General features: G+C 36.7%; 1 protein-coding gene across 7 annotated transcripts in view; it reads left to right on the forward strand.

Annotated features, from left to right (window-relative positions):
* spef2 (sperm flagellar 2) overlaps positions 1-13,045 on the forward strand; it is a 112,431-nt gene that overhangs the window by 1,798 nt on the left and 97,588 nt on the right. For 3 of the 7 annotated variants that reach the window (XM_077241749.1, XM_077241748.1, XM_077241753.1), the window contains exons 4-25: positions 175-345; positions 541-681; positions 1,285-1,361; positions 1,551-1,719; positions 2,729-2,917; positions 3,017-3,204; positions 3,803-3,971; positions 4,134-4,353; positions 4,476-4,579; positions 4,778-4,868; positions 6,025-6,077; positions 6,178-6,281; positions 7,554-7,798; positions 7,905-8,043; positions 8,385-8,539; positions 8,854-8,990; positions 9,848-9,975; positions 10,064-10,202; positions 11,016-11,153; positions 11,297-11,454; positions 12,371-12,454; positions 12,541-12,649. In XM_077241749.1, the coding sequence (XP_077097864.1) occupies positions 175-345; positions 541-681; positions 1,285-1,361; positions 1,551-1,719; positions 2,729-2,917; positions 3,017-3,204; positions 3,803-3,971; positions 4,134-4,353; positions 4,476-4,579; positions 4,778-4,868; positions 6,025-6,077; positions 6,178-6,281; positions 7,554-7,798; positions 7,905-8,043; positions 8,385-8,539; positions 8,854-8,990; positions 9,848-9,975; positions 10,064-10,202; positions 11,016-11,153; positions 11,297-11,454; positions 12,371-12,454; positions 12,541-12,649 (3,108 nt within the window). The remainder of the gene's footprint in view (positions 1-174; positions 346-540; positions 682-1,284; positions 1,362-1,550; positions 1,720-2,728; positions 2,918-3,016; positions 3,205-3,802; positions 3,972-4,133; positions 4,354-4,475; positions 4,580-4,777; positions 4,869-6,024; positions 6,078-6,177; positions 6,282-7,553; positions 7,799-7,904; positions 8,044-8,384; positions 8,540-8,853; positions 8,991-9,847; positions 9,976-10,063; positions 10,203-11,015; positions 11,154-11,296; positions 11,455-12,370; positions 12,455-12,540; positions 12,650-13,045) is intronic. The other 4 variants (XM_077241751.1, XM_077241750.1, XM_077241752.1 and 1 more) reach the window with 4 other exon arrangements.

Here is a 13,045-nt window from a genome sequence, read left to right on the forward strand (position 1 = left end):
TTTTTTAAATTATTATTTATATTGTACTAAAAAGTAGTTCAAATGTGGCAGGCTACTTTTGTCATCTTGTAATAATTGGTAGCTTAGTTACTTTCATGTTTTAATTAGCTTTACCAAACACTGCAACCTTAGGACCAGAGAAAAGAGTCTCATTTCAGGCTGTTTGTCTCACAGCGCTTGAAGACGGTGGTAAAACGTGAGGCGGATCTGAAGATGCAGAAGATCGCAAATCGTTTCCATAAAAGAGGGCAGGACATGTACAAGCGCTCGGTCATGACTGAACTCCTGAAGGAAGAGGACCGGCTCAAACGCCAGGAGGAGAGGAGGCGCAAGGACATTGAAAAGGTCTGCCTTTCTAGAGCTAAACCACAGCTGACATTTCCCAGTGATAAATATATGCCTTTAACTCTATTATTCAGTAGCGTCAAACCGGCATGAACCTTCTAAATTTTTCATTAATGCGTTTGACTGTTTAATGGTTGGTGAATCAGCATATAATAGTGTTGACTGAAACTGATAATATGATTTGTTGTTTGTCAGCACCGCCAGGCACGCAGAAAACAGAATGAGATTATGATTCAGATTCAGTCAGCTGTAGTCCAGATCCCGAAGCCTCCACACACTCGCACGTCAAGAGTTCCTGAGAAACACCATCAGTTTCGCAAAAAGCAAGAGGCTCAGGTGAACAACACACAACAGCACTTTTGGCATTATTTTCATGATAATTATGCACATTTACCGCCCTAAGTTCTCGTTATTGTAATATAGTACATCAGAGTTGTTATTGTCAACTAAAAAGTTAACTTTTTGGTAATTGAAATAAAGCTGAAATAAAATAAAATATGAAAATTAGATTTAAAAAATGTAAAAAAGTCTTATAATAAGTTGCGTAAGGCAACATTTCTAATGTTTGTATAAGTTGAAGAATTATCAAAACTGAAAAAAAATTAAGCTAACAACCCAAAAAAGAAAACACAATTTCTAAAATGAAATTAAAAATAAAAGCTTATTCACAATAGTAATATATGTTTACTGTTTGTATATAAATATGACTAAAACAACCCTGCAGTACAGCACTGTGATGTAAATGCTGTATTTCATTTATTATCTTTTATTACAGTGATGAGAATTACCATAAGGTAATTTCTTGTTTCTTTTTGATTTTGGGATGAATAAGACTGGAATAAAAACAGTCCATATTGAAAAACAACGAATTGTCAAAGGTTGTTTTGTCAAGATTTGACTGTGTGGTTATGACCTTTTAAGATGAAGTATGATTTTCAGCTTGTTCATCATGAGATAGAACAGTTTGAGAAGCACCAGAAGAAGATTTCTCCAGCTGGCGGTAAAGCCTTACTCAGGTATGTTTGCATAATGAAGAAAATCTAGGAATACAAACAAACAAAAAAACACACAGATGCTACAGACAGCAGGCTGACATACCGTTCACAGTTCGTTCACTGACCGTCTTATTGCACACCAAACAGGAAAATATTATCTTCATTAGGTAAGCTCTGGGATGTAACATGTAACTTTACCTGGATTTACAGTGGCCGTGTGACCCAGCCAATGAGTACAGGCGACAAAGAACAGTGGAACAAAGAGTACATCGAGAACATCCGTCAGCACCTGGAGGAAGACGCTGCTGCTCGGGAACAGAGAGAGATGCGGAGACGACGCGCTCTGATGGAACAACTCCAAGCTCATGAGGCTCAGCAGGTGACCAATCACGTCGCTTATTTCAACACTATAAAGCCTACTGCATCATATTTGATACGCAAATTTCTAAGGCCTCTAAATTATCAACATGATCAAAACTTTGCTGGAAAGCCTGTTGAACACAATCTGCTACATGCATTCTATCGTCTGATTGATAGTTTATAATTTTTTTTAGAAATTAAAAGGCTTTTTAGTATCATTGTAAAAACGTCCCCGTTCAGGTTCTTCATGTGTCGGTCTGCTGTGAAATCTTTAACAATCTTTATAAAGCAAACTTTTATATTGTTAGGAACATTTCAAGATGAACACTTACTGGACTGAAGCAACATCGGTTTACTTGATTATCCATACATCATTTTGTATAAAAATCATGTTAAAATTTGAGTGTCAAATGTGATCCATCAGGCTTTTGAGGAACGTTTATTTGTTCGTCTCTCAATAGTCATTGCATTAAATGCCCCCCCCCCATCCCCCCCCCCCCCCCCATAATAAAAACTACAGAGCTTTGGTCATAAAAATAAGAATTGAAACATCATCTTACTAAGACATTATTGGGAGATTATTTATATGCAGTTTATGTACTGTAAGTATCTGCTATACTGTTGTAAAGATCTCATTAATTTACATAACAAGCTATCAGAATTTCATCTTACCTTTTTGTTGATATACAGTAAATATCAGCAACTGCACCAGATGGCATTTTTGCTCAGTTTGGGCGTCTGAATAAATTTGAGGTGTTTTTTGGGCTCAATATTCTCACTATATCATACTATATGAGCCATAAAAGCCTGATGTATCAGAAATGATACTCAAAAAACATGGAAACTTTTTTTTCAGATAAAGGTTCAATAAACAGCTCCATTTAAAAGAAATACATTTTTCTATTGTTAATTCATTATACATGTCAGGATTTACAGAGTTAAACTTCAGCTGTGTTAGGAATGCAATACTAGCATAGTGCAGTGGCCTCTTGATCATATCTGGTTCTTGCGTTGATATTTGTCTGCAGGAGGTATTGCGAGAGGAACAGATGGTCAGTCGTTTGATGCGTCAGACGCAGCAGGAGAAGAGGATCGCAGTGCAGCTGATGCAAATAAAACAGCAGAAAGAGGTACTTCGACAAAACCGGATCTTCCAAGAGAGACAATACCAGGAACGCCGCCTTCGAGACTTCCAAGAGGCCTTGGATAGAGAAGCTGTGAGAGAATATACATACACACACATGCAGAAACAAAAAAAAACATAAGTGTTTTTGAGTGGTTTTGATCATGATTGTCCCATCACTGCTGCCGTCCAGGTTCTGGCCCAACAGGAGCGTCTGGAGCGCAGTGAACAGATCAGGATGGAGCATGAGCTACACAAACAGCTAGTCGCCGAGCGCCTTCAGGCTCGCTGTCGCAAGCACTTCGACATCTGCAGAGGAATTCTGGGACAGATTGTCGATCTGGCTACAAAAGCTGGAGAATATCGGCTTCTTACATCCAAGTATTTTTTTCCCTGATCACTCTACTAAACTGCATTCATGGAGTTTAAAAAGCTCATATGATGAAAAATAAAAAATGTCTTGCTATTTGAAATAAAAAAATAACGTAGTGCATTATAATAAAAATATATATCTTTTTTTATATAGACACTACTGTATAAAAGTGTGGAGTGTTGAAAGAAGTCTCTTATGCTCACCAAGGCTGTTTTTTTAATCATAAATATAGGAAAAACAGTAATATTGTGAATTTTTTTCAAATGACAATGATTGTTTTCTATATGAATATATTTAAAATCTAATTTATTCCTGAGATCAAAGCTGAATTTTCAGCATCATTACTCCAGTCTTCAGTGTCACATGATCCTTTGGAAATCATGCTCATTCACTGCTCAACATTCTTTCCTTATTATTTTTAATGTTGATAATAGTTGTGCTTGCATGTCTTACTTTTAATCAAATGCATCCTTTCTAAATAATAATAATAATGAAAATTCTTACTGACCCCAGACTTTTGAACGGTAGTGTGTGTGTTAGGAAATAATATGGTAAGTAAAAAATGGTATAGAAAACTGTAAAATGTCCATCTTCACTCTTTCTCAGTCTGATACCAGTGAAGCTGATGCAGGAGTGGATGGAGCTGTTTTACTGTGGTAAGCCCCTGTATGAAGTGGCCAGTGTGCAGCCCACCCCTACTGACCCCACACCAGAACAGATCATTGAGCTGGAGAAGCTCCGTATACTCAATAATCAAGACTACAACGAGTATGTGGTAAGGACAGTATGTTAAGAGTATTTTAACTTCATATCTCTGACCATTTGTTCTCTTGAAATCCATGTAATTGTTTCCTATGAAATAACAGTCGAGGGATGGACTCATTTACATGGCAGTGCAAGTATTATGTATGTGTATCTTTCTGTCTGTTCACTTCAGGCCATGATGGGTGAGTGGGTTTTGCATGAAGAAGGCGAGAGTCAAGCCTCCCCAGTGAATAATGATATTCTGGATCATGTGTTGAGTCGTCTACAGAGCATGATAGTCCGACCCAGTGCCAGCACTCCTCCTCCTCAGTTTCCCCGTTTCACCATCAGAGCGTGCATGCTGGGAAAAACCCACTCGGGCAAAACCTCCTGCCTCACCAGGATCAGCAACGGTAGGAGTTGATGCTTCATCATACTGTAGTAAGAGCTGTACTGGAAGGAAAATTGGTATGATACATCAGGACTGTATTAACTACATTTCTTTACTTGCTGTTTGTTAATCTCTGGGAATCAGTTCTTGGCATACATGTGCTCTCAGCCAACGCTTTGATCCAGGATGCTCTATCAGACTATCAGAAGGAAAAACAGGCTGCGATTGAAAGCCAAAAAGTGTCACAGGTCAGGAAAACGTATTTAAGTTAATACTCTTAGTATTATGTATGTTTCTTGAGGTAGAAACTCAACAGAATTTATCATATTTTTCAGCAAAACCTTTATTAGAACAGTTTGTGAATTTCACTGCATTGTAAATAACATTTTATTTACTACATTATTTACACTGTTTTTCTCCTGTTTTGGGCTGACCATCTTGCTCAGAAGAACCTGGAGAGTAATGGTTCGCCGACAGACGGTGTTGAGCAGCCTCAGAGAGATGAAGAGGAGGAGACATCCTCTCCTCTAGAATCAGGTTTGTGAGAATATTAGACAACTTGTAAAACGGACATTATTTACACTACCATTCAAAAGTTTGGGGTCAGTAAGTTTTTTTCGGGGGAAAGAATACTTTTATTCATCAAGGATGCATTTAGTTGATTAAAAGTGATCGTAAAGACATTTAATGTTACAAAAGATTTATATTTCTTTCTCTTTCTCTTCTGCTGTGTCTGAAATCGCCCCTATACCCTTAAATAAGGCATCATTTGAGGGGACAGCCATTTGTAGTGGTGTCTGAAACCATAGTCGATGTTATTGAGGGCACTCATTAAATCCCATAATGCACCACAATAACAAGTGTACAACCGCTGTACACCCAACGACTAGAGAACACCCATAATGCACTGTGACGGTCGCGCCGAATAAATTTCCGTGTCTCGCCAGAAGATGGCGCTCACAGTCGAATCATCCATCCATCCATTTTCCAAACCGCTGGTTTAATGTGGCTTTTTAATTAATTAGAAATCTTTTTTAATTAAGGTTTATACATGATATTTTCCATGACAGAGTTCAAAATAAATCTTTTCATCTGACTACTGGAGCTGCCAGTTTGCTAAGTTTCAAATGATTATTAAACAGCAAGCACAAACTATGCAAAACTATGAGTTCTGGCACACTCAGTGTCCGAATTCACTTATTCGTTTTCATTGTTCATTCACTCTTTCAAGTGGACTATATTAGTGAAGTAAATAGGGAATAGTACATGAGGGTATAGGGGGCAATTTCGAACACCGCCTTCATCAAAGAGTCCTGAATTTTTTATCACGATTTCCACAAACATGAAGCAGCTCAACTGTTTTCAACATTGATAATAAGAAATGTTTCTTGAATAATAAGAATGATTTCTGAAGGATCATGTGACACTGAAGGCTGGAGTAATGATGCTGGAAAGTCAGCTTTGAACACAAGAATAAATTATTGATTTATAATATTCTTGTATGTATCATGTACATTTATTTCCTTTTTATTAATTTAACTGTGTATTAGTTATTTGGTTCTCTATAAATGTTCTATACCAAACCCAAAAACCCAATAAAGATAAGGTTTAAAAAGAATAATGACATTATTTACTATAGCAATGCTCACTCAAGTTCCAATAGTGATCGACTCTTCTGTGTGTCTCACATCAGGACCGGAGCCTCGTGAGACATCCGGACTTCACGAAAAAGAAGATAAAGAAAAAGTAAAAGCAAACACATAGCCACTCTCCACATAAACTCTCTGTATTTATCAGCATTAAGCGCTTTGATATGGTTCATGATGCTCAGTGCTGTGTTGTGCAGTGGTCGTTGCGAGCGCAGTGTGGTGCAGCGGTAGAGAAGGCTCTCAGGACAGGCAAAGCTGTTCCTGATCAACTTCTGGTCGACATCATTGTGGATGCTATCAGGTAAAAAGCTGTAATGCTTACTTATAAATAATGCTTATTTTCTGACTTCAAATTTTGTTTTTTGCACAAGTTAAAATAAAATCTTTAATTTACTGTATATTACATTACTACAAAACACTCTCTGGAATATTTGATTCTGACTCGTTAATCCCATAATTTTGATTCAAATAGTTTTTTGGGGGTTATTTATTCTGCAAAACATTTCCATTGTCCCATATTTAGGATGAGATGACAATTCTATATACATTAGTACAGTTAGCCAACTGATATAAATTGAGTACAGTTCAGCTGGTCATGTGATCGTGGTGGTGACTGTACTTATAGTATTGTAATCTCATGTTAGTCCACATGAAAAACTTTTAATTAGTTTTTTCATTTCCTTTGGTGAATTAATTATCACATTAATAATGAATTATACAACTACTATTAAGTGTATATACCTATGCAGAACCTGATTTCACCAAGTGATCCTTGTTTGTTGATCCTGGAAAAGTTTAGTTTGTCAAGTTTAGGCTTACAAAGGTGCTTCTACATCAGTGTTATTCATTATCATTTCCCTTTGATTTTAGGGATAACTTATGGGTAGGGTTAGGCTTATGGATAGGGTCAGGACTACATTTTCAGACAGGAATGTTGTTCCAATATCAACAAAATATGTTGACTCAGGAACGGGTCATCAGGATGTGCTATACCTAATGTATATGCAGTAGTAAATCTCAACTGCTAGATTGTTAGATAAACTATATTATTGCACAGCTCTATATATAAAGTTGGATACAAAAGTATGTCCAACTTTATCCGCATACATACAGTATTCTCGTTTAGGGCGATTATGCTATATAGCAAATATCAATGGCTTGATTGCTTGTATCGTCGTAAAATGTAAACTTGACCAGCTTTAATATGCTAAATGCAACTATTACGCATTAAGTTCTTAAGGCTCGTTCACACCAAGGGCTGTACCTTGAACGATAAAGATATAGTTCTAAAAATCATTCTAAATCACAGCTATAATGATAAAGGCACAGAGAAACAATATCGTTGGAATCACTTTTAGAACGATTTTTATCCAGCTGATGAACGATTAAAACTATGACAGGTAATCAGAATCCTTCCAACTTTAAAGAGCTTGAGCATTTAAAGCGGCAGAGGGCAAAACTGCAGCGCATGCTTATAATAAACTGAACGGTATTGTCCACTGGTGTGGACCCTAATATAGTCATCGTTAGTTCTTTAAAAACCAGTTTGATTCCCTCCTGCTGTGTTGTTCAGGAAGATCCCTGCTGATAGTGGCTGGATTCTTGACGGGTTCCCAGTGGACATCAGTCAGGCTCACATGCTGGAGAAAGCTCTGAACGGGACAGAACCTGATGAGACCGAGACAAAAACACAAAGCAACTTATCCACAGATAAAAACACGCCTGAAGATCCAAGTCCTCCGTCCCCTGCAATGGACGTAGTGCTGCTGTTAGACGTGTCAGATGAGCAGGTTCTGCAGCGAGCCTATCACCGGGATGGTGAGTTTATGCTGAATAATGAAATGCTAGATATTATCAACTTTAACGACATGACAGACATTGTTGTTTTTAGTATGGAATAAGCTGTGCTATCTTCACTTATTAGTAGACGGGGAGAGCAGAGGGCAGGAGAGAGAAAGCATTGATCATCCAGACGAAAAAACAAGTATGACAGATTTTAACACACAAGATCCAGCATCCTTATCTGATGACAAAAGCCTGGGGACGAAACAGATTCAGTACAGGTGTGTAAAAACGTGCGGTGGTTGTTTTCAGTACACGGGACATGTTTTCATCATATATCTACATTACACACAATTACAGTTGGAAAGATAAAAAGCTTGAACTTAAACATATGGTGTCACCAGTTTCCAGTAAAATAGATTAACATTAGATCCAGGCAAATCCTGATGGATAAAATGAAGTTTCATCCTACATTTTTTTCTTTTCATTGAATGCTATTTCACCTTTAAAAAAAATCATAGTATGGAGAAACAATATTGTGACTTTCAGATTGAAGAAATGAAGATTTTTCTAAAGCACAAAATGATCATAATATAGTTTTCTGTTGTGGATTCTTTAATAGAATTAGTGGGTTCCATGACACATGGCCAAAACTGGAGAAATGGTTTGGTGATCGGCAGAATATTCTTGTAAAAATCACAGCAGATGTAGATAAGGAAACTCTCTTCAAAAACGTGGAGACGGTTCTGATGGACACTATGGATTCTGTTGAAAAAGGTATATCGTTTTTACAATTATACTAAAAGGCATTTCACTTAGTAAAAAGTATAAACTATCAATCAGACTACAGAAGGCATGTAGATTGTGTAGAAGTTTCATCAAATAAGAGGCTTTATAGGGCTAAGCTTCTGCTCTTCTCTCACAATTTTCTGCAATTAATTCAGTTTTAATTGGTACAGACTAGTTCAAACATGTTGTAGACTTGAAAATTTGAAAATTTTCCATTCTTCTACCTACAACTTTAACATCATTGATTTGCTCCTTGTGTAAATGCATCTCTAGTGAAGTGTGCTCTCTGCCCTGACCAATAGAAGCAGCTCTGGGTCAGTCCAGGAAAATGTCTTCCTCACTCGAACACAGCCGTCCAGAAAGTGCGTGCTCTGCGAAGTCTTCATCAGCGACCCCAAAATCTGCTGGAAGGGTCTACGTGGATGAGCCCTTACCCAAGGCACATACACACACATATCACACCTTCTCTCAAAAGACTGGCAGATGCTTCCATTAAACATGGAAAAACGACATTCAAAGAGTCTGTTTGATTTGGAATATCAGATGGAGAGAGATTACACTTATCTAGTTTTTTTTATTTTTTTTATCAGTTTGATACTCAAGTTGGTATGACTCTTAATGTCTCTTAAAAGAGTTATATTATAAGGGAAATAATATCCTGAAAGAGTTGTATGCTATTGTAAAGGCAAGTTCACACTACCAAAATCAACACACAACTTTTTCCCATTCCAAAAAGAGAATTCCAATTAAGCTAGAGAAATGACACTGATTTTCTGATATCAAACTGATATACACTACTGTTCAAATCTTTGGAGTTGATGAGATTAATTTTTAAATGTTTTTGAAAGAAGTCTCTTAAGCTCACCAAAGCTGCATTTATTTGGTAAAAAAACTTAATATTGTGAAATATTATTAAAATTTTAAATAAGTAATAGCTGAATTTTCAGCATCATTACTCTAGTCTTCAGTGTCACATGATCCTTCAGAAATCATTCCAATATTTGCTTCTCAATAAATATTTCTGATTATTATCAATGTTGAAAACAGTGGTGCTGCTTAATATATTTGAAGAAATCATGATACATCTATTTAAGGATTTTTGATGAATAGAAAGTTCAGAAGGACAACGTTTATTTTAAACTGAAATTGAATATAGAACATCTAAGACGGTATAGAGGGTGTTCAATGGTTGTGAACAACTGAACTGAAACGGTTTTTGGCACATAAAAAGTATTGTATGATCAATTTACATCATGTCAGTTTTTGTGTTTTTCTCTTATGTTCATATTTTTGCAGGAGATTCCAAAGTATCTTGTTCCGTACTGGGAGACCGTCTGTAATTCATATGTGACTAACGTCAAAACAGTGATGCAGAACCTCCGCGGTGAACGTGAGCTCATCATTCACCACCTCTACAACATCCGGTGAGAGAACAGCGCTTGTCTGTGTGTGACGTGAGGGCCTGTGAATGTGTGTGTGAGTGTGTGACGTGTGTGTGTGTGTGTGTTTCAGGGAGAACTTCAGGCAGTACCTACAGAAGCCGGATCTGAAGCAGGAGTTTGTAAGCGCATGGCAGTGTGATTATAACAGCGTTCCTGACAACATCAGAGAGGACGAGGAGACCAAAGGAGAGCTCCATCAAAGACTGGATGTGAGACACTCCTGACCTGCAAAAAAAAATCTTATTTTTGTCGTGTTTTCCAGTACAAATATCTAAACATTCAAGATACATTTATTCGAAAAGAAAAATGACATCAGATATAAAGACTTTATGCTTAAAGCAAGTGAAGAAAAATAAACTTGTTTTCCCTTTGAACTACATTTAATTTTTACCCTATTGACAGATTTGCTTTCTCGTATTGAGTATAGAATCACTGAATTTTGATACATATTTCAGGAGACCCAATATCTTGTCATTTTGCTTCTCAAGTCAGTGTATCTTGATTAAAAAATGTGTACTGAAAGACAAGACTAAAAAACTTAGTTAGAAAATCATTTTTGTAGTGTAACTCGTAAAAAAAGACGTTTCTGCAAGTTTGTATTTTCACAGCCAAAAACATGCTAGATTTCAGCACAGAAAACACAGATGTACAAAATCATAAATAGCTTGTTTTGTGTAATATTTGCCATATATTTATTTGCAGTAATAAAACAAGGATATGCATTTAAAATATTAATTTATTTTTCTGTGCGAGTTTCATTTAAACCTATCTTTGTTCAATGTTTTTCAAGTATTTCAGTTGTTTTGATGTTACATGGTATTTATTGTTAAAAACCAATAAAAAGTTGATGAAAAATAAAAAAAGTCAACAAGCAGTAGTGCAAACTTTTCACAGATGCCAAAGTTTTGGTGCAATTTAAAAAAAAAACATTTTCAGTGAGCGTTTGCTGCAGGGTTATGACAAATGTATATACAAAAAAAAAGCTAAAACTTTCTTCTAATCAGTGTTTTCATTTCGTGCAGGACTTGCGTGAGCGTCTGTGGGACATCTGTGATAAACGCAAGGAAGAGGCGGAGCAGGAGAGAACAGGAGTCATTGATGATGGCTGGTTAGACGATCACACTGCTGTACTAATCAACCATTATTCTGCATTATTGCAGGTAACACACACACACACACACACACACACACACACACACACACACACACACACACACACACACACACACACACACACACTCCTCTAATACTTCATAAAACTGCCTGGGATGAGTTTGAAGTGGTTCTGTGTGTGTGTGTACAGATAGAAGTTGGCCGCTTTCAAGACTCCCTGTGTCTGCTGAGAGATTATTATTCAGCGATGTGTAAAACTGCGTTTCCTGAATCCACACGTGGCTTCACTCGCGTCCCATTGCTTGACATCACTGCAGAGGAGCGTGTCGAGCAAGAGGAGTCAAAAATGTAAAAAGAAGCATTACACATCATGATTTATCATCATGTCACAGACATTACAGGACTATAGATCTTCTGCCAAGCTACTGCAGTTGACCATCTGTCTGTCTCACCATTTAGCTGTGTTTAGAATAGCATATACTAGTTTTGCAGTGTACATGCAAATGTTCACCTATTTGCCAACATGTCCAGTATAAAACAAAGCATAGTGTGTGGTAGTGATGTAGTACTCGTTATTTAAGTACTACTTGTTCCTTCAAAGACTCGGTCTTGACTCGGACTCGGCATAGGCGGTCTCGTCCCCATCACTAGTGTGTGGATTATTGTATCCCAAAATGCAGTGCGCTTTTATTTTAACCTTCTATTTCCAGTGTGACAAATGAACTGATGTAACATTTTGATAATACTGCCAAAAGTTTTATTTCAGAGACAATACCTGGTCACCACTTGCAGAGCTAAATATTTACATAAGGTCAAGTCACATTCATTTATATAGCGCTTTGTACAGGTTGTTTCAAAGCAGCTTCACATTAATAAACAGGAAAATAACAGTGTTAATGTAAAATCAAGCAATTATGAAACAAATTCAATTTCAGCTGTAAAGCAGCTCTACAGAAGACTCAGTTCAAGTCAGTTCAATGTTGATTCAAATGAGTTCAATAACAGTCGTTAGTGTCATTATCCAGCGCAATTGAGTTTTCGTCCTATAGTGCCAGTGCAGTTAAATCGATATTATTACTGAATATTTCTTGTCTTTGCAATATACAGTAGTGTATACTATGTAGTAAATGTTATATAGTATTCAATTCTGAACGTAGACATTTGTTTTTTACAGTAAAGATATTTAGATAGACTCTAAGGGACCACAGTGAGACCTGATGTTTGGTATGTTTTATTATGTAAATATTATGTATTCTTATTTCAGCCCTGGCCCTGCGCTGTTAGAAAAACCTGTAAAGAGTGCTGATGAAAAAGACTGTGAAATGGAGGATAAGAAGAAAATTAAAGTGTATGTGTGCTTAAATTTTTTTGTCTTTGGGTGCGTTTAAAAAATAAGCATGTTTGTTGAATAACTGGATATGTTTGTGCTGTCAGGTTTCCGTTGGTTTCCTGCAGATCTCCCACTTCTGAGGTTCTGCACTATCCTGATGAGAAACTCCTGCAGGAGTTCTTCCAGACCGCACTCACCGCCGTCAGGAGCATGGTGTGTTGGTTATTAGAAAGATATAATCATCTTTTTACTGTTGAGCTTAAAAATATGGGCCATATTTGCCATTACTGATTTACATCTGACAGACAAATGCTATAGGTTTATTTAAAAAAAAACTTGCAGCATCTTTCAGTTAAGGCAAGAAATATTCCTCTGAACTACATCAGGCAGTGTCTTTGTAGACAGTTTTGGGAACTCAAATCAAATAAAAAATCTTTATATATTTAGAAACTGGGTCAAAATGCAGATGGATAGATAATCTATAATTTGATTGAAAAAATGGTTTAATACTGTGTGTACATTTGTTTATACATACAATATGCTGTAACAGAGAAGAAAAATCTAAAATGCAAGAATTCATAATCACATTAAAAACAGAAAAACAGCTAT

The sequence above is a fragment of the Siphateles boraxobius genome, unplaced genomic scaffold (assembly GCF_051911475.1).
Source record: "Siphateles boraxobius isolate OS27281-9 unplaced genomic scaffold, OSU_SipBor_1 24, whole genome shotgun sequence".
Taxonomy (NCBI): Eukaryota; Metazoa; Chordata; class Actinopteri; order Cypriniformes; family Leuciscidae; genus Siphateles; species Siphateles boraxobius.